The sequence below is a fragment of the Pseudophryne corroboree genome, chromosome 2 (genome assembly GCF_028390025.1).
Source record: "Pseudophryne corroboree isolate aPseCor3 chromosome 2, aPseCor3.hap2, whole genome shotgun sequence".
NCBI classification, from domain to species: domain Eukaryota; kingdom Metazoa; phylum Chordata; class Amphibia; order Anura; family Myobatrachidae; genus Pseudophryne; species Pseudophryne corroboree.
In genome coordinates, this window is record NC_086445.1 from 931,879,500 (window position 1) to 931,901,497 (window position 21,998).

General features: G+C 47.8%; 1 protein-coding gene across 1 annotated transcript in view; it reads right to left on the bottom strand.

The window, feature by feature from the left end:
* The window catches only part of TOMM70 (translocase of outer mitochondrial membrane 70), a 117,205-nt gene that overhangs the window by 69,588 nt on the left and 25,619 nt on the right, over positions 1 to 21,998 (bottom strand). Inside the window, exons 2-5 of the mRNA XM_063956235.1 lie at positions 13,704 to 13,877; positions 12,686 to 12,812; positions 11,751 to 11,860; positions 10,419 to 10,567 (exon numbers count right to left, since the gene is read on the bottom strand). Coding sequence (XP_063812305.1) covers positions 10,419 to 10,567; positions 11,751 to 11,860; positions 12,686 to 12,812; positions 13,704 to 13,877 — 560 coding nt within the window. The remainder of the gene's footprint in view (positions 1 to 10,418; positions 10,568 to 11,750; positions 11,861 to 12,685; positions 12,813 to 13,703; positions 13,878 to 21,998) is intronic.

Below are 21,998 nucleotides of genomic sequence, written 5' to 3' on the forward strand. Positions count from 1 at the left end.
GCAGAAATGGACATAGCGTTTATTCTGGAACCCAGTAAACTAATGTCTCTTTGAGCATCTCTCATATATAAGACAGCGTCTTTTATATGCCCTAGGGTCATTAAAATGGTATCCTTATCAAGGGTCTCAATATCCGCTGATAAAGAATCTGTCCATGCTGCTACAGCACTACAAACCCAGGCCGACGCAATTGCCGGCCTGAGCAACGTACCTGAATGAGTGTAAATGGACTTCAAGGTAACCTCCTGCTTGCGGTCAGCAGGATCCTTGAGGGTAGCCGTATCTTGGGATGGGAGAACTATCTTTTTTGATAAGCGTGTCAAAGCTTTGTGTACCCTAGGGGAGGATTCCCACCGTATTCTGTCCTGTGACGGGAAAGGATACGCTATTAGAATCCTTTTGGGAATCTGCAGTTTTTTGTCTGGAGTTTCCCACGCTTTTTCGCATAATCGTTCAGCTCATGTGAGGAGGGAAAGGTGACCTCAGGTTTCTTTCCCTTATACATGTGTACCCTCGTGTCAGGGACAGGGGGTTCCTCAACAATATGCAAAACATCTTTAATTGTGATAATCATATATCGAATACATTTAGCCACCCTTGGCTGCAATTTTGCATCATCGTAGTCGACACTGGAGTCCGAATCCGTGTCGGTATCTGTGTCAACTATTTGGGATAGTGGGCGCTTCTGAGACCCCGAAGGTCCCGGCGACATAGGGACAGACATGGGTTGACTCCCTGACTGTACCCCTAGCTTCAGCTTTGTCTAATCTTTTGTGCAATAAATTAACATTAGCACTTAAAACAGTCCACATATCCATCCAGTCAGGTGTCGGAACTGCCGACGGAGACCTAATATTCATACACTCCCCCTCCTCCTCAGGTGAGCCTTCAACCTCAGACATGTCGACACACGCGTACCGACACCACACACACACACACACACATACAGGGAAGCTCCTTTCTGACGACAGGTTCCCACCAGGCCCTTTGGAGAGACAGAGATAGAGTATGCCAGCACACACCCCAGCGCTATATGACCCAGGAAAAAACACAGAATGTTTACCCAGTAGCGCTTACGTATAATGTATATGCGCCAATTATGTGCCACCCTCTAATTTAAAACCCTCTTTCACCGTGTGTCAAGCAGGGGAGAGTCCGGGGAGCTTCCACTCAGCGGTGCTGTGGAGAAAAAATAGCGCTGGTGAGTGCTGAGGGAGAAGCCCCGCCCCCTCGGCGGCAGGCTTCTGTCCCGCTCAAATTTACTAACAACATGGCGGGGGCTCTTTTTTATACATGTACAGTGCCCAGCTGTACATGTATATATGTGTATTTGCCACCTGAGGTGTTTATTGCTGCCCAGGGCGCCCCCCCTGCGCCCTGCACCCGTACAGTGACCGAAGTGTGTGTGTGAGGTGAATGGGAGCAATGGCGCACCGCTTCATTGCTGTGCGTTACCTCTCATGAAGATCATGTCTTCTGCCGCCTCTGAAGTCTTTTCCTCACATACTCACCCGGCTTCTTTCTCCCGGCTCTGCGAGGAGGACGGTGGCGCGACTCTGGGACGGACGGCGAGGGTGATACCTGCGTACCCATCACTCTGGAGCTATGGTGTCCAGTAGCCTAAGAAACAGAGCCCTGAAACTCAGAGAAGTGGGTCTGTTTCTCTCTCCTCAGTCCCTCGATGCAGGGAGTCTGTTGCCAGCAGGCTCCCTGAAAATAAAAAACCTAACTAAAATACTTTCTTTTACAGGAAACTCAGGAGAGCTCCCTGAAAGCACCCAGTCTCCACTGGGCACAGTATCAAACTGAGGTCTGGAGGAGGGGCATAGAGGGAGGAGCCAGTGCACACCCAGATCCAAAGTCTTTCTTAAAGTGCTCATGTATCCCCATGGTCCTTACGGAATACCAGCATCCTCTAGGACGTTAGAGAAAATAGGATTTTAAATTACCTACCTGTGAATCCTTTTTCTCGTAGTCCATAAGGAATATTGGGGAATCTAGTACGATGAGGTATAGAGGGTGTCCAAAGGAGCCAGTGCACTTTAAATTGCCCCCTCCCACAGGCAGTTATAGGTAAAAACGTGCCCGAAGGAGAAAAGACATATGAGAGAAGAAAATATGATAACAAAGAGTGTTGATATTTACACCGCACTGAGGCACTTACGAGAAAAGGATTTATCGGTAGGTAATTAAAATCCTATTTTCTCTAGCATCCATAAGGGATATTGGGGAATCCAGTACGATGGGGACGCCCCAAAGCTTCCAGAACGGGCGAGAAAGTGCAGAGACTGCTGCAGCACCTCCTGCCCAAACTGGGTATCCTCTTTGGCCAGGGTATCAAACTTGTAGAACTTCACAAAAGTGTTCTTCCCCAACCAGGTAGCAGCTCGTCAAAGTTGTAAGGCCGAGACTCCACGGGCAGCCGCCCAGTAAGACAACGCTGATCTCGTAGAGTGGGCCTACAGAGACTTAGGAACAGGTAGGGCTACCGACACATAGGCTTGTTGAATAGTAAGCCTAATCCAACGTGCAATGGACTGCTTTGAAGCAGGACAACCCTTTTTCTGTGCATCATAAAGCACAAACAAAGAATCAGTCTTTTTGATCCGAGCCATTCTCTGGACATAGATCTTCAAGGCTCGCACAGCATCCAACGCCTCCGGAGTAGAAGAAGTGCCAGAACTGGATTGGAATCACAATAAGCTGATTCAAGTGAAACGCAGAGACAACCTTCGGCAGGAACTGCTGTCTAGTCTCTAGTCCGGAGCTCTGCTCTGTCCTCGTAAAAGACCAAGTATGGACTTTAACACGACAAGGCCCCCAATTCTGAGACACGGCGAGCAGAAGCCAGGGCCAGTAACATCACAGTCTTCCATGTGAGGTACATGTCTTCCACCATCATCAGAGGTTCAAACCAGGAGGACTGTAGAAAATCTAACACTACATTCAGATCCCAGGGTGCAGTAGGCGGCACAAAAGGAGGTTGGATGTGGAGTACCCCTTGCAAGAACGTCTGAACTTCTGGCAACACTGCCAATTTCTTCTGAAAGGCTGAAATCTGGACCTTAATGGAACCCAGACGCAAGCCTTTATCCATACCAGCCTGCAGGAACCATAAGAAACGGCCCAAGTGAAACTCAGCAGGTGGATACGTGCGCTCCTCACACAAGAGAGACATATCTCCTCTAGATATGATGATAGTATTTTGAAGTCACCGGTTTTCTTGCCTGATCCATGGTAGCAATAACCTTCTCGGAAAGGCCCTTGTGAGCTAGGATGTTCCGCTCAACCTCCTTACCGTCAAACGAAGTCGCCGCAAGTCCGGGTAGACGAACTGTCCTTGTTGAAGATCGCTTCTTAGTGGTAAAGGCCAAGGGTCTTCGACGGACATGTCCACAAAAGCCACGTACCATGCTCCCCAAGGCAATTAGAATTGCCTGGACTCTGATTACTGATTCGCTTTAGCACCCTTGGGAGCAACGGAATCAGAGGAAACAGGTAGACCAGCTGGTAAGGCCAAGGCGACGCCAGTGCATCCAGTGCCCTTGCCTGATGGTCCCTGGTTCGCGGATACCAGGGAAGTTTCTTGTTGAGACGAGAAGCCATCATGTCTATCTGTGGGCAGCCCCACGGTGAATGATCTACTGGAACACCTGCTGGTGGAGACCCCACTCCCCCGGGTGGAGATTGTGACGACTCAGGAAGTCCGCTTCCCAGTTGTCCACGCCCGGAATGAAGATTGCCAACATGGCTCTTGCATCTATTTCCGCCCAGAAGAGCATCCTTGACACCTCTCGCATGCAGGCTCTGCTTTTTGTTCCTCCCAGTCAATTGATGTATGCCACCGCCGTGGCGTTGTCCGACTGTACCTGGATCGCGTGATCCCTGAAGCAGAGCATTGTATATCGCCCGAAGTTCCAGAATGTTGATCGGAAGGAGACTTTCATGGGACGACCACCTGCCCAGGAACTGCGCCCCTTGGGTGACAGCTCCCCATCCCCGTAGACTCGCAACATTGACCCCCTGGACCCGGAGTTGGAACATCATCTCCGCCATCACCTTCATGAATACCCACGGGCAGTAGACAAGCCAAAGGGCAGTGCCTGGAATTGGAAGTGATCGTCCAGCAGGGCAAACCGCAGGGACTACTGATGAGGCAGCCAAATCGGAATATGGAGGTAGGCGTCCTTGGTATCCAAGGAGGCCATGAATTCCTGTTCTTACAGGCCCACAATTACTGGTCGCAGGGATTCCATCTTGAACACCTTCAAATAAGGATTCAAAGATTTAAGATTCAAAATGGGTCTTACCGAACCGTCCGGTTTCGGCACCACAAACAGGTTGGAGTAAACCCCGTGCCGCATTGTGGTATTGGTACTGGAACAACTTTTGGATGGCCTGTTGCAACGTAACTTGCATATCCTCCAAAGCTGGTAAGCTTGATTTGAAAAATCGTTGGGGAGGAGTACTGTCTAACTCCAGCTTGTAGCCTTGAGAAATGAGATTTCTGACCAAGGTATCCTGGCAGGAAGTCTCCCAGATGCGGCTGAAGTGATGCAGTCTAGCTCCCACCTCGAGATCCCATCGGGATGGGTGTGCACCGTCATGCTGAGGCCTTAGCGGAAGCAGAAGCGGTGGACTGGCCCTGAGAGCTGGTGCTTGCAGGCTCTCTGGACTTACCTCTGGTGCCTCTAGTCGCATTGGAGGCACCTGTGGCCTTAGATTGGAATCTGTGAGACTGAAAGGACTGGACAGACGGCCCCGGATAGGAGCGTCTCGCCGGCTGGTCCCCCAGAGTGGAGAAACGTGGATTTCCCAGCCATAACTTTGGGAATCCAGGTATCCAATTCAACCCAAAAGAGCCATTTCCGAGAAAAGGGAAGGGATTCTACGTCGGCAATCCACTGCCGCAACCACAAGGACCTGCGCGCCGACACCGCCATGGCAGAAGTCCTAGCATTAATGTTCCCCATCTCCTTGAGTGAATCACAGAGGACACGTGTAGTGTCCTGAATGTGTTTTAGGAGAGTCACCATAGTGAACAAGGGCCTATCCCCCGAGAGGCCCCCCGGCATGGGTGATCCAGCAACCCACAATGACCGGCCTTTGTGAGACACCTGCTGCCACGTAAATAGATTTGAGTGTAGTCTCTAGCTTCCTATCCCCAGGATCCTTCATGGTAAAGAAGCCCGGGGCAGGCAGCACTGCCTTTCTGGACAGGCGAGAGACCGATACATCCACCCCAGGGGGTTCCTCACAAAATTTCCTACCTTCAGGAGCAAATGGGAAAGTGCGCAAAATTTTTTTGGACATTTGGAATTTTTTATCTGGATTTTTCCAGGCTAGCTTGAATAGGTCATCTAACTCTGTAGAGTCAGGGAAAGTGACATTAGGCTTGTTTTGAATAAAGAAAAACAACTGCCGTCCCTTATAGCCAGAATTAGGGGTTCAATACCCTGTGCAGAATCAGGATCCCCATTAACGGGATCCAAATAATCCCCATCCTCCTTTATCAGAGAGTAGAGCAGGTAACCCACACTTCTGTGGACCTGCATGATGCTTTTAAGAAACCCTAGCCATGTGGGCTCTGAACACTCTCCCCAAGCCACTTCACTGAGTTGTGAAGATTGTCTGCATTTGTCACGAGACAGAATAAGATGATAATGGGGAGAATCACTGCACAGTTTTTGTTTACCCATGTTTGACAGTAAACACAACATACACACAGACAGTTATATTGCAAGCCTGCCCTACTGTATGGGAGAGGGGGGGGGCGGGGGGTGGGGGGGGGGAGAGAGAGAGAGAGAGAGAGAGAGAGAGAGAGAGAGAGAGAGAGAGAGAGAGAGAGAGAGAGAGGACACCAGCACACTCTGAGCTGTACAGCCCCAATGAGGATGTCAGCGCACTATATTACAGTAAACACTAACAATTTCTATCCTACAGAGGACCCAGATAGTGTACATAAGCGGCTCTCCCCCTTTGCTACACCCTGTACCAGATATCCAGCGTGGCTGAGGAATCAGGAAGCGCTGTGTGTGCTGAGAATGGCTGCAGTAAGCAGAGGAAGGCACCAAAACGCCTTAGATCCCGCTCTGATGTAGCTCCGCCCCCTCTAATGGCGCCAGAGTTACACTGATATTTATACTGGCAAAGTCTCCTTACAGGTAAAAAAACATCACACAAGTGCTAGTTCTAGCGGTTTTCTGCCAGTCTACGTGGGGAATCTTAGCGGGACCCCCCCAGGAGGGTCCCGTACGCCACGCCCGTGGTAAGCAGCACTTTGGACCAAGGGCCCCTGGTTTGTACTCACCATCGATGTCACCTTCTGGCAGCGTTAGGGGTGTGCGGCGTGCTGCAGCTTTGACAGCCAAGGCGCAGTACCCCGCTGAACAACAACCCCTCAGGACGGTAGTCCTGCAGCGGGGAAACGGCTCTGCACTTCGTAAGACCGTCTCCCCCCTAACTCCCACGGTGCAAGTATACTGTTGCCCAAACAGCATACCGAAAATAACAAACAGAAAAAAGAAATTGAAGAAAACTCTTTGAAGCTGGAGAGATGTGCATCCTCTCCTGAGGGCACTTTTTTCTAAACTGCCTGTGGGAGGGAGCATAAAGGTGAGGAGCCAGCACACCCAGTTGAAGAAATTAAAAGTGCACTGGCTCCTTTGGACCCCATCTATACCCCATCGTACTAGACTCCCCAATATCCCTTATGCATGCTAGAGAAATTAGAACGTTTACTTCATAACAGAACAAATTGCTGAAACGCGGACTTCTAATTCAATTACACAATCCATAAAGGAAAACAACTTTATAAAAAAAAATTTTTTTTTTAAAAAGACATTTAGATTAGCAGATATGGATATTCAGGTAAACAAAGAAATTATGGCATTTAAACCATGCCATGGAAAATAGGATTTTAATTACCTACCAGAAAAACCTTTTCTCGTAGCCCGTAGAGGATGCTGGGGTCCATTTTAGTACCATGGGGTATAAACTGTTCCGCAGGAGCCTTCGGCACGTTAAGACTTTTCAACAGTGTGAACTGGCTCTTTTGAAAAATCAAATAAGGACTCGTGTGTGACAGAGCCCCTAATTCAGACACTCGTCTGCCTGAGGCCAAGGCCACCAGCATGACAACTTTCCAAGTGAGAAACTTCAACTCCACCTCTTGCAGAGGCTCAAACCAGTCCGATTTAAGGAACTGCAACACCACATTAAGATCCCATGGCGCCGCAGGAGGCACAAAGGGAGGTTGGATGCGCAGAACCCCTTTCACGAACGTCTGGACCTAAGGAAGGGAAGCCAACTGTTTCTGAAAGAAAATGGGCAAGGCTGAAATTTGGACCTTGATAGACCCTAATCTCAAGCCAACATCCACACCCGCCTGTAGAAATAGGAGAAGACGTCCTAAATGAAACTCCATCGCAGGAGACTTCTTGGATTCACACCAAGATACATATTTTCTCCAAATACGATGGTAATGTTTAGACGTTACCCCTTTCCAGGCCAGAATAAGAGTGGGAATGACTTCATTGGGAATACCATTACGGGCTAGGATCTGGCGCTCAACAGCCATGCCGTCAAACGTAGCCGAGGTAAGTCTTGATAAACTAATGGCCCCTGCTGAAGCAGGTCCTCGCAAAGAGGAAGAGGCCGAGGATCTTCCAGTAGTAACTCCTGAAGATCTGGATACCAAGCCCTCCTTGGCCAGTCTGGAGCAATGAGAATTGCTCGAACCCTTGTTCTTCTGATGATCTTGAGAACTTTTGGTATTAGTGGAAGTGGTGGGAACAGATACACCGACTGAAACACCCACTGGGTCACCAGTGCATCTACTGCTATTGCTTGTGGGTCTCTCGAACTGGAACAATATTTCTGAAGCTTCCTGTTGAGACTTGATGCCATCATATCTACTTGAGGAACGCCCCAACTACCTCTGCAAAGACTTCTGGGTGGAGGCCCCATTCTCCTGGATGGAGATCGTGTCTGCTGAGGAAGTCTACTTCCCAGTTGTCCACTCCCGGAATGAAAATTGCCGACAGAGCTTTTGCATGTCTTTCTGCCCAGAGAATTTTTGTCACCTTTGCCATTGCCGCTCTGCTTTTTGTTCCGCCCTGACGGTTTATGTAAGCTACTGCCATTACATTGTCTGACTGGATCTGTATGGGACGACCTTGAAGAAGGTGTGCCGCTTGATGAAGGCTGTTGTACACAGCTCTCAATTCCAGAATGTTTATGTGAAGGAGTACTTCTTGACTTGACCATCTTTCTTGGAAGCTTTCCCCTTGCGTGACTGCTCCCCAACCTCGGAGGCTTGCATCTGTGGTCCCCAGGATCCAAGTCTGAATCCCGAACCTGCGTCCCTACAGGAGGTGAGAACTTTCATGCCACCACAAGAGTGAAATTCTGGCTTTTGTTGACAGGATTATCCTCCGGTGCATGTGTAGGAGCGATCCTGACCACTATCTGTAACACCCAAGGATCCAGATCTGAGTGAACCCAGACCTGGCTGAAAAACAGTAGACGTACCCCCACCCGATCGTACTTCCGCAGAGGAGCCCCAGCGTCATGCTGAGGTTTTAGCAGAAGTAGCTGTTGATTTCTGCTCCTGCGAGCCTGATCGTGTTGTAGATTTTTTAACTCTTCCTGCGAAGAAGGGGGTACCCTTTTGCCTTTTTGGACTTGTTGGGCCGAAAGGATTGCATCGTATGAGAATGAAATCCTTTCCTAGGTGTAGCAGCTGAGGAAGGCAGACATGCTGACTTGCCTGATGTAGTTGTTGAAATCATGGCATCCAGCTTGTCTCCAAAGAGGGCTTCTTCATTGTAAGGAAGCGCCTCAATGTTCTTTTTTGATTCCGCATCAGCATTCCATTAGCGGATCCACAGCGCCCTGCGGCTGAAATCGCCATAGCGGAGGATCTTGAACTCAGCAACCCAATATCATCCACAGCTTCAACTAAGTAACCTGCAGCATCTTTGATATGGCCGAGAGAAAGGACTATTTCATCCCTGTCAACTGTGTCTATGTTAACAAGCAAGTTGTCAGACCATTTTTCCACAGCGTTACCCACCCACGCACAAGGAATGGTGGGCCTGAGCTCCGTTCCGTTAGCTGTATATATGGATTTCAGGGTTGTTTCTAATTTACGGTCAGCTCGATCTTTGAATGAGGCTGAACCAAGGGCAGGCAAAACAATTTTCTTAGACAGCCGAGAAACTGAGGTGTCTATCATTGGGGGAGTCTCCCATTTGTGCCTGTCTTCCTCAGGGAAAGGGTACTCTACACATATCCTTCTGGGAAGGGTAAATTTCTTCTCTGGGTTAGCCCAATATTCTTCAAAGAACACATTCAAATCCTTGGAAGGAGGAAAAGTCACAACCTGCTTTTTATTTAATTTAAAATAATCCTTTTCCACTGGGACCAGTGTTGTTTCAGGAAACTCCAGACCTTTTCTGGGAACTGGATGGGACCAGAGTGGATGATATGGAGGGGTCAGTAAACAGTGCATCCTCCACAGACTGCCTTCAATATTTAGTCTGTTGTTCAGACTCAGAATTTCTTTGCAAGCATTGACATATTCTTTTGCAACATTCTCACCCATTCCGGCTCCTTCTGAGAGGGAAGGGCCACCATATTACCCTCTTGTGTATCTAAAATGGGTTCTTCCTGGGAAGAACCCTCCCCAATGTCTGACATGTTACACACTTGTACACACCCACCCCTATCACACAGGGGAGCTATTGGGGACAGACCCACACTAAAGTCTGTCAGAGAGACACAGAGGGATTTGCCAGTCCACACACTGCGCCTTATTGTGAATTGTGGAAATATTACCCACTTACAACGCATATACCAATAATAGGCCCACAGACCTAATTATAATGAACACTTTCTGCCCCTTCTAGAACACCTTGAACTTGTATCAGCATTGTCATGAGGAGAAACCGCGTTCAGGAGCTTCACACTGGAGTTTCTGCAGGAGAAAATGGCACCCAGTGAGTGTTCTGGCAAGTCTGAGGAGAAGCCCCGCCCTTCAGCCTCAGCAATGCAACATTTATACTGGCTGGGGATGGCACATCAGCGGCTATACATGTATGTACCCTTTTTGCCAGTGAGAGTAAGGTTTTAAAACATGCCCTCAGAGGTCTGGAGGAGGGGCATAGAGAGAGGAGCCAGTTCACACTGTTGAAGTCTTAAAGTGCCGAAGGCTCCTGCGGAACAGTCTATACCCCATGGTACTAAAATGGACCCCAGCATCCTCTAGGACGTAAGAGAAAAACTACTTGAGAAAGCCCATCAGAGTGTGACCGGCTCCCTCAGGCACATTTCTAAAACTGGTCTGGAGGGGGGGGGGGAATGATGGAGAAATAAAGTTTCGTTAGCTAAAAAACAAAACAAAACAAGAAACTCACTTCTCCTTTACCACAGCTGCCTCTCCTTCTTTATCCTTATCCTCGTCAGACTTCTCCTCTTTGTGCAGCGGCTGGGAGATGACATCATCCGTGAAGGAGCTGAAATAGGATTTGATGAACTGAGGTGAAGGCATCAACGGCTCCCTGTTCTAAAAAGAGAAGAAAAAAAAAAACTGAGTAGGTGTATGAAACTATTACTGGGCGTTTATGTTATATGGTATAACATAAAATGAACAGTACTTCTAACACACATTCTGGTATGAAACACTAGAAGCCATAAGCAGATCGGTGACCTCATACGATGAGAGAAAAAAAGAATCTGGGAGGGGCAGCTCGTGCACTGGGGAAGGCAGAGCCAGAGGCACTGATGATGGTAACTAAGATGTAAGAAGAAGAGGTAATGTAGTAATATATGTGTCCTAAAATAAACAAAAAAAATAAACTTGTACACTAAGAGCAAAGATAAGGTTATCCTGTTACAGTTGTTAGGCGCCCTACTTAAACAGCCTGCTATGCCGCTGCCGTGTGCACTGCATCTATTCACAGGAAAGAGAGCGCTTGGGGGAAGCCCAGCACCTTCGAAGGTTCTGGGCATAGCCCTATGACTGATGCCGGCAGCTCAGGCCCGTCCCCAATTGTGACGCCGGGGGGGGGGGGGGGGAAGAGTGTCCCCGCCGACCCAGAATCAGGGAACACTATGGAATGTAATAATATCTATAAAGCGGACAGAAATCATCGGCAGTTGACCGGAACACAGTCCCACAGCCTTTTGCGTTTTGTGTGCCAGCCAGATAGGTGAGTAATCTCCGTTAAGCCATAAGGCATATCTGTCTCTCTCAGTAAATCACAATAGAAAGAACAGGAGACTGGAATATTAAAGCTCTACTGGCACAACAGAGAAACCCTGAGATGTTTTATTATTAACATTTATTTATATTCCTACCATACCAAAAAGGCAGAGAAAAAAGTCAGCAATGACAGGAAAAGCTAGGCTCAATTAAAACTAAAGGAAGAGACAACAAAATACTTTAAAGCCCGTTGAGACCATGTGTACAAAACAGACGGAAGAACTGGTACAACTAATACAGGAATCAGACGCAAACTCATCTGTAATAGTAGCAGATCATGGTAAATGTGGTGGGCAAATCAACAAAATGACAAACTTGAATGAGTCTATCCCGATCGTAAGTAACTGCAGCAAGGAGACCAAGGACATAATAAACTAGCAAATGAAATAAGAAATGAGCCTCTATCACACTGGCTGCTGGAAAAGGCTTCTATAGAAATGGTCTGTTACTAACATACAGTATGTCACCCCTTCAAAAGAAATACCTTGTATTTGTCTTTGGCTTTTTCTTTACCAAGTTGCTTGAGCACTTTATCTGCTAGCAGCATGCTGGTCTGGTTCTGGAATCCTTCCAATATGCAAACTGCAGTGACATCTAGAACCACAAAACAGATGCATGCTGGTAGTTCATGAAAGGCCTGGGATCATTTTATTACATTTTGTTATCTACAGTACTCATGTCACATACAACTACTATTTGTTTCGGGAAAAAGTCGTCCGTAAACTAAATTAACAAGAGAACTCAAGCTAAAACTGAAACTTTTGATCTGTGTACTATCTCAAAAAGTCCAAAAATACATCTCCTTTAACTTCATGCTCAGCCCTGTCTGGCTGCAGGGTGTCTGCAAGATCTGCCGTCTGTGGTGGATTGCAGGTAAGTCATATTTTGGGAGGAGTCATCCTTTAAAGAAAAACCCCAGCTTGAATTTATAAATGTCTGACACCTCAGGGGTTGCTGTGAAAAGTGCTACAGAGAATTCAGCATGGAGAATATCTGAGGATTAGCTGGATCCATTGCATCAATGCTTCCGCTTTCCAGTGGGTGAATAGGATTGTGTAAAATAATTTATGGTCTGAACTGGAGTAACTTACTATCTGTAAGAGAATCCTTAAACTAACAAATAATACAAAAACCTCGATAGAAACTTTGTAAAATAAATTCTCCGTAAGGAACAGGTATCTTAAAGCGCCAGCATAATACATTTCCAAGTAGACAAATCAATTAGACACAATATGTCATAAGGCATTTCTGTGATGCCAGACTCCATGCATTTCAGCCAATTGCAGTAGTGCAGACATTGCAAGTTTTCCATCACACCACTATGAGAACTGGCAATGTCGGCAAGATGCGATGGACCCTTCAGGAGTGGCACAGAGCGTTGATGTCGAGAACTGAATTCCCTACATGTCAGTAAAGTACCTTCCAAGCATTCTTTTTTGTTGTCAAGCCTTTCATGTGCCTTTGCTCGTCGGAAAAGTGCTTTCACATATCTGGGATTTAGTTCCACTGCTTTTGTGCAGTCCTGGACCACTTCTTTCCACGTTTGCTGAGAAAGAGCACCAAAATAGAAATTTTTGCATACCATTTCACTAACAGCAATGCCATTTAGTGCACAGCACATCAACAAACACAATTAAGTGCATACCAGATACCAGTTGTCAGTAAAAACAAATCCGCTACAAAAACGATTATACACATAAATAAGAACAGTCACTCTCTTCTAACAACACAAAAAAAGGCACAAATGGTTTGCTGGCGAAATAAAAGTTTTCCGTGAAAATCAAAGCTTGAACAATGGGGGTCATTCCGAGTTGATCGTAGCTGCACTAAATTTAGCACGGCTACGATCATGTTCTCAGACATGCGGGGGGGGGACCCATCACAGGGCTAGTCCACCCCGCATGTCTGTCCGGCCACACAAGTACAAAAGCATCGCACAGTGGCGGTGCTTTTGTACTTGTCGAATAACTCCTGGCCAGCGCAGCTCCTGCGGCTTACCGGGAGTTGCTCGTCGCAGTGGCTGCGCTTGACTTCACGCAGCCGATGCGGTCCGCCCCCCGAACGGTCCGGCCACGCCTGCATTGGCCGGACCGTGCCCCCAAAACGGCAGCCAAAGGCCGCCGTGCCGCCCAGCGACCGCCTCTCGGCCAGAGGCGACCGCCAGGGAACGACGACCTTCGGCTGTCCAGCATGCGCCGGCGCACTGCGGCACCAGCCCAGTCCCGACCTGATCACTGTGAACTGCAGCGGGCGATCGTGTCAGAATGACCCCTAAAATAAAGACCAAACAAAACTGGCATTTAATTTGAGCTCAGTGTTGTATGTCGTTAGCCAACATGAGAATTGATATTGCAGGATCCACATCCTGAGCATATTTACAGCAGACAGACGCCAGCACCTGATGAAGCCTCTGTTACTTACGAATGTATTTACTTACCAGCTGTTCATAAGCTGCAGCTCTGTTCTGGTAGAAAGTAGACAAATCCACCTTCTTTTCTGGAGGACAGAGGCTGATGGCCTCAGTGTAACACTGGATGGCTTGTTCAAATTTCGAAGCTTTAAAATACTTGTTACCTTTGTTCTTTGCAGCTTGCGCTTTCTCCAACGGGCCCTACAAAATAGAAACCATAGCAATATTAACATAGATCGACCAAGAAACTCAACACAAGGATGCCAGAACTCTGCCTCTGTATACAGAAAAAAAAGGGAGGAAAGTAAAATATATCCATTGGACAATTATTTGTACAAAATTAAACAGATAATACACATGTTCAGAAAAAAAAAAAAAAAAAAAAAAAAAAACAACTTTTTTTTCTGAAGTCCGCAACAACGCTCCCCTCTCTGCTTGCACTGCTTTGGTGCTGAACCAGCAACCAGTGGGTGCTCCCTTGTGCATGAGAGCGGCTGAACAGAAGCTTATATGTAGTCATTTTTTAAGTTAGGAACAGTTCCTGGTAGTGTGACCCGAGAGTTGCCAAGTATCATTTTACATGACATTAAACGTGCGCTGGCTGTTACCAATTGGCAACTCTTATGTGATCTAAAACAGCTAGCACCATGTTGCCACAAGCATGACAATTATAGATATATGGTGGCATAGATGAACACCAATAACATTATTGGCATTTAATTCATCAGCGCTACATCCGGCAGCATATCAATGGGCATTACTGTTATTATATATAACAGGGGTGGCCAACCAGTCAGAGGCAAAGAGCCAGAAAAGATCCATAGGCAAGGGCAAGAGCCACTATCATGTGCGCGCCTTCGGCACGTGTGCAAAAATGGGGGGGTGGCCTAGTTGTCACAAAGCCACGCCCCATTTTTGTGCGCACACCTTTCGGTATGACATTTGTAGGCGTGTGACCTTGTGTCATAATCATTATGTACAGTGCCACATACATATAAAAATGCCAAAAAATGGGTGCCCCCACAGTGCCAGATACACATATGCCCACACAGTGCCAGATACACATATGCCCCACAGTGCCAGATACACATATGCCCCACAGTGCCAGATACACATATGCCCCACAGTGCCAGATATGCCCCAGTGCAGATACACATGCCCACACAGTGCCAGATATGTCCCACAGTGCCAGATACACATATGCCCCACAGTGCCAGATACACATGACCCACAGTGCCAGATATGCCCCAGTGCAGATACACATGCCCACGCAGTGCCAGATATGCGCGCATAGTGCCAGATACAGATATGCCCACACAGTGCCAGATATGCCCACACAGTGCCAGATACACATGCCCACACAGTGCCAGATACACATGCCCACACAGTGCCAGATACACATGCCCACACAGTGCCAGATATGGCCCCAGTGCCGATACACATGCCCCCCCAGTGGCTCCCACAGTGCCAGATATGCCCCCAGTGCAGATACTCATGCCCACACAGTGCCAGATATGCCCACAGTGCCAGATACATATGCCCCCAGTGCAGATACACATGCCCCCACAGTGCCTCATATGCCCCCAGTGCAGATATACATGCCCCCACAGTGCCTTATATGCCCCCAGTGCAGATACACGTGCCTCATATGCCCCCAGTGCAGATACACATGCCCCCACAGTGCCTCATATGCCCCCAGTGCAGATTCACATGCCCCCAGTGCAGATACACATGCCCCCACAGTGCAGATATGCCAGTACTGATACACATGCCCGCAGAGTGCCAGATATGCCCCCAGTGCTGATACACATGCCCCCACAATGCCTACAACAGTGCCAGATATGCCCCCAGTGCTGATACATATGCCCCCACCGTGCCTCACTCCCCCCCCCCAAAAAAAAAAAGTGCTGCTTACCGCGCTTCTGCTATGAGGGGAAGGAGAGCGCAGCGTCCGCCTCTCCTACCACTCAGTCTCCGGCGGCGGTGTCTATCTTCAATTCGGCACCGGCCCGTGAGCCAATCAGAGCTCGCGGTCCGGCAGCCAATCAGGAACCTTAGCTGCCGGCCCGCGAGCTCGGATTGGCTCACGGGCTGGCGTCAAATTTTAGATAGACACCGCCGCTGGAGACCTGCTGTGAGTGTGCTGTGTCGGGCAGCGGTGGCCGGGAGCGTATCGAGCCGCATGCGGAGGATGAAAGAGCCGCATGCGGAGGATGAAAGAGCCGCATGCGGAGGATGAAAGAGCCGCATGCGGAGGATGAAAGAGCCGCATGCGAAGGATGAAAGAGCCGCATGCGGAGGGTGAAAGAGCCGCATGCGGAGGGTGAAAGAGCAGCATGCCAAGGATGAAAGAGCAGCATGCGAAGGATGAAAGAGCAGCATGCGAAGGATGAAAGAGCAGCATGCGAAGGATGAAAGAACCACATGCGGAGGATGAAAGAGCCACATGCGGCTCGAGAGCCGCGGGTTGGCCACCGCTGATATATAAGCATGCCATTTATTACTAGTGGCATATTCATAAGCAATGCTGTTCCTACAGAGAACTACTACTGCTGCCTTATTACTACTGGGCATTACTGTTACTACTAACACATAATGGAGAATCATGGTTACTGAGGCTAACTCGGCAGTACCTGCTGTTTCACAAGTAATTCCTAAACAAGAGCCTGAAAAAAAAAAAAAAGCTATTACCAACAAGAATTTTACCAACAAGGGCCGCGCATCGCTATCGTTGAGGGGGCTACACACGACTGATCTGTGCTTAAAATCTAAGCAATCTAGTCAGATTGCTTAGATTTTAAGCATGGATCTCTCCGTGAGTACCCCCCTTAAAAACACTGGCAATCAGAGCTATTATAATAAACTCTGCATTTTAACATGGAATAAAATTGAGGTTCTTAGCATAATTTTTGGACAAAATATATGAGCCCACTACCACAGCCAGGTGACCTCATCAGCTGGGTACCTAACATTCCTGAGGCCTGATGAGGTCACCTGGCTGTGGTAGGCGGGTCCATATTTTTGGCCCAAAAATTATGCGAAGAATCTTAATTTAAATTTATGTTAAATTGGAGAGTTTATTTCAGTGTTCTTAGTGTTTAGAGTGTGCACCTGGATCTGCTTTTTTGTCTGTGTGGCTCTATAAAAGTCTCAGCTTAGTAGCACCTCTTATGTTTAGAATTAGGGTGTGCTCCTCCCATTTGTTAGATAATCTCTCCAGCTATACAATAAAGGTCCCCCACATGCTGCAATTGTGGCGCCTGATCATTTGACTACTAATAGCAATCAGCTGTCAGGATGAACAGTAAATGTGGTTGGACAAAGGCTGGATCAGACACCATATGCCGTTATCTGACCACAGTAATGGTACCTTGGCAGATCTGACCACTTATCAGATATGTATGTACATGCAAGTATTAAGCAATAGAGTGGCCAGGCTTAATTATACAGCCAGATAAAAGTAATCATAGTAATTTCTATATCTATATAGAATAGTATTCTATAAAATTGTATTTCTGTATATCAGATAATGATAACAGACTACAAACAGACATTCGCGATTGCGGAAACAGGCACTTGCTATACTTGGCCTTTGTAAGAATACCACCATCCAGACGCAGATATGTAAGGGATGCAGTTAGATTCCCGGCAGCCAGGATACCAACGCCCTGGAATCCCGACCACTGACAATGCCGCCAGCCAGAAACCCGGCCAACAGGGGCTATTCCCACTCATGGGTTTCCACGACAACCATAGAGTGGGAACAGAACCTGTGGCGAGCACAGCAAGCCCGCAAGGAGACTCTGCGCTTGCCATGTTGCCGGCCGGCATCCCAGCCACCGGTATATCATACTGAACCCAGGTGTAAATGGAAGAATCGCGCAAACCCATGTTCACACAAGATACGCCAACTAGCCTATCACTCACTCTGCATCAGCTCCCATGGGATATCTGCAACACAAATTCGCTCAGACTATGAATCTCTCTCAATATCAACCTTGACCAATGACATTGGGGTCGATTAAATTCACTGACAGTTGAATAGCACCGGAGTTTGCTCCGGGCGCTATTCAATTCAGCTCCAGTTAAGTCTGTGATGGCCCGTTCTCGCCGACTAAACATGTTGAATTGTCGGGAGAATGGGTATTATCCGACTTAACTCCCCGATACAAGGCTGATTCCCGACAGAATCAGCCTTACGGCAGCACTTTTGTCGGGTTTCTTCTCTCATCCCCCGGGGATGAGAGAAGAATTCCCGACAATTGACGGTCACTCATCGCTGTATTGAATAGCGCCGGGAGTTCTATTCAACTGTCAGTGAATTGAATCGACCCCATTGAGTACTTTGGAATAAAGCTTAACAAAAATGTGGATGTTTCCATAATGGAGTACGGTATTCTATTCGTGTTAATTGTTTACTTAGTTTCTCCCAAAACTCCAAAGTGGATTTAAATTCAGAACAGTACAAGAAGCCAATGCTCACTCAGTGGTTTTTCAATAGGATGTCCTCACCATTTGTTGGTCATTTGTTTGTTTTCTTTGTACACCACACAATTACACACCCCCATTTAAAAAAAAATGTTTCAATATGTTACCAAGACAAAGCTATATTGTTAAAGTCTACAACTTTTTTTTTTAGACTTTTTAGAATGAGATTACTGTAAAGTAGCACATGGAACAATTCATGCACGCATGGTAACCAGCAAGGGTGGTCTTCTGTTTGCCGGCGGTCGGGCTCCCGGCGCTCAGTATACCGGCGCCGGGAGCCCGACCGCCGGCTTACCGACACTTATTTTCCCTCGTGGGGGTCCACGACCCCCATAGAGGGAGAATAAAATAGTGTGGCGCGCGTAGCGCGCCACCGTGCCCGTAGCGTGGCGAGCGCAGCGAGCCCGCAAGGGGCTCATTTGCGCTCGCCAAGCTGTCGGTAAGCCGGCGGTCGGGCTCCCGGCGCCGGGATGCTGGTCGCCGGGAGCCCGACCGCCGGCCACCCGTAGTGAACCCACCAGCAAAGCATAAAAGATTGGAATCATGCAGATAAACCATGGACTTTGTAATGAACAGGATCTATGCCACATTCTTTTGGCTTGAAGGGCAATGTATAAGAAGCACACCGCATTACTAGCTGGTCAATGCACATGCAGCTGCTAAACATAGAACACACAAGCACCAAATAGAACTAAATCAGAAGATCCTGTTTGACCAGTTTGCTTCCATAGGCAGTACGAGAAACATAGTTCAGCATACACTATCTAAAACTATGGTCCGGATTCAAATGTGCTCTCCCCACTCCCGGCCGCAATCGCGCCTCTGCCGGTGATATTCTGTTACTGCCGACGGCCGCGACAAGATCATTTCAGCTTGCTACCCCCATAGGTAGCGGGCTGAATTGCATGTAAAGAGTCTTTTCATGATCACGCCCACTCGTTTAGTCCTGTTTAGGAGCTTTGTACGCCTAAACCAGACTGTACTGGGCACAATAGGGGTGAAAACGGGGGACATTTGAATACAGTCTCTCTATCTCCCGTCACTTTAGACGGGAGATAGGGGGCGCATTAACATTTGAATCCGGCCCTATATGTTTTTATTAGGGCTGGGAAAAGATGTTTAAAAAAATGCTTTATGTTTAAACAAGCTTTATTTTTTGCATTAATGTTTTAATGAAAAAAATGTAATCATAAATTAGAAACCTTGATCAACCATGTTTTTGTTGATCGTCAATTTTGAGCTATAAAGAATTTTGCAGCTATAAGGATGTGACCCATAATATACCTATTATTGGGCTCGATGCAATTCAGTGACCGTTAAATAGCGCAGGGAATTAGCTCCCCACGCTATTCAATACAGTGCAGTGGCAAATCGTAGAATGCCCGTTCTCCCAGACTACACAGGGTGTTTTGTTGGGAAAATTGGCAAATTTCCATATGGATATTTGTGGAGTTTTGGTACCACATGCGGAGGTTGAGTGACACTAAACAACCAATGTCTTAGCTGCAAATACTTTAAAAAAAAAAAATCCCTGGGGGGAGGGGGGGGGGGTGGGGGGGGGGGGGGGAGGAGAGAGTATTGTGACTATCTGAGAATATGATAGCTAATGCTCCACAAACTCCTCCCATAAAAATCCCATAGGATAGGAGAAAATAAGAATTTACTTACCGATAATTCTATTTCTCGGAGTCCGTAGTGGATGCTGGGGTTCCTGAAAGGACCATGGGGAATAGCGGCTCCGCAGGAGACAGGGCACAAAAAGTAAAGCTTTAGGATCAGGTGGTGTGCACTGGCTCCTCCCCCTATGACCCTCCTCCAAGCCTCAGTTAGGTACTGTGCCCGGACGAGCGTACACAATAAGGAAGGATTTATGAATCCCGGGTAAGACTCATACCAGCCACACCAATCACACTGTACAACCTGTGATCTGAACCCAGTTAACAGTATGATAACAGCGGAGCCTCTGAAAAGATGTCTCACAACAATAATAACCCGATTTTTGTAACTATGTACAAGTAATGCAGATAATCCGCACTTGGGATGGGCGCCCAGCATCCACTACGGACTCCGAGAAATAGAATTATCGGTAAGTAAATTCTTATTTTCTCTATCGTCCTAGTGGATGCTGGGGTTCCTGAAAGGACCATGGGGATTATACCAAAGCTCCCAAACGGGCGGGAGAGTGCGGATGACTCTGCAGCACCGAATGAGAGAACTCCAGGTCCTCCTTAGCCAGGGTATCAAATTTGTAGGATTTAACAAACGTGTTTGCCCCTGACTAAATAGCCGCTCGGCAAAGTTGTAAAGCCGAGACCCCTCGGGCAGCCGCCCAAGATGAGCCCACCTTCCTTGTGGAATGGGCATTTACATATTTTGGCTGTGGCAGGCCTGCCACAGAATGTGCAAGCTGAATTGTATTACACATCCAACTAGCAAAAGTCTGCTTAAAAGCAAGAGCACCCAGTTTGTTGGGTGCATACAGGATAACAGCAAGTCAGTTTTCCTGACTCCAGCCGTCCTGGAACCTATATTTTCAGGGCCCTGACCACATCTAGCAACTTGGAGTCCTCCAAGTCCCTAGTAGGCGCAAGACACCACAATAAGCTGGTTCAGGTGAAACACTGACACCACCTTAGGGAGAGAACTGGGGACGAGTCCGCAGCTCAGCCCTGTCCGAATGGACAAACAGATATGGGCTTTTTTGAGAAAAAAAACACCAATTTGACACTCGCCTGGTCCAGGCCAGGTCCAAGAGCATGTTCACTTTTCATGTGAGATGCTTCAAATCCACAGATTTGACTGGTTTTAAACCAATGTGTTTTGAGGAATCCCAGAACTACGTTGAGATCCCACAGTGCCACTGGAGGCACAAAAGGGGGTTGTATATGCAATACTCCCTTGACAAACTTCTGGACTTCAGGAACTGAAGCCAATTCTTTCTGGAAGAAAAATCGACAGGGCCCAAATTTGAACCTTAATGGACCCCAATTTGAGGCCCATAGACACTCCTGTTTGCAAGAAATGCAGGAATCAACCGAGTTGAAATTTCTTCGTGGGGCCTTCCTGGCCTCACACCACGCAACATATTTTCGCCACATGTGGTGATAATGTTGTGCGGTCACCTCCTTTCTGGCTTTGACCAGGGTAGGAATGACCTCTTCCTGAATGCCTTTTCCCTTAGGATCCGGCGTTCCACCGCCATGCCGTCAAACGCAGCTGCGGTAAGTCTTGGAACAGACATGGTACTTGCTGAAACAAGTCCCTTCTTAGCGGCAGAGGCCATAAGTCCTCTGTGAGCATCTCTTGAAGTTCCGGGTACCAAGTCCTTCTTGGCCAATCCGGAGCCATGAGTATAGTTCTTACTCCTCTACGTCTTATAATTCTCAGTACCTTAGGTATGAAAAGCAGAGGATGGAACACATACACCGACTGGTACACCCACGGTGTTACCAGAACGTCCACAGCTATTGCCTGAGGGTCTCTTAACCTGGCGCAATACCTGTCCCGTTTTTTGTTCAGACGGGACGCCATCATGTCCACCTTTGGTAATTCCCAACGGTTTACAATTATGTGGAAAACTTCCCCATGAAGTTCCCACTCTGCCGGGTGGAGGTCGTGCCTACTGAGGAAGTCTGCTTCCCAGTTTCCATTCCCGGAATGAAACACTGCTGACAGTGCTATCACATGATTTTCCGCCCAGCGAAAAGTCCTTGCAGTTTTTGCCACTGCCCTCCTGCTTCTTGTGCCGCCCTGTCTATTTACGTGGGCGACTGCCGTGATGTTTTATCCCACTGGATCAATACCGGCTGACCTTGAAGCAGAGGTCTTGCTAAG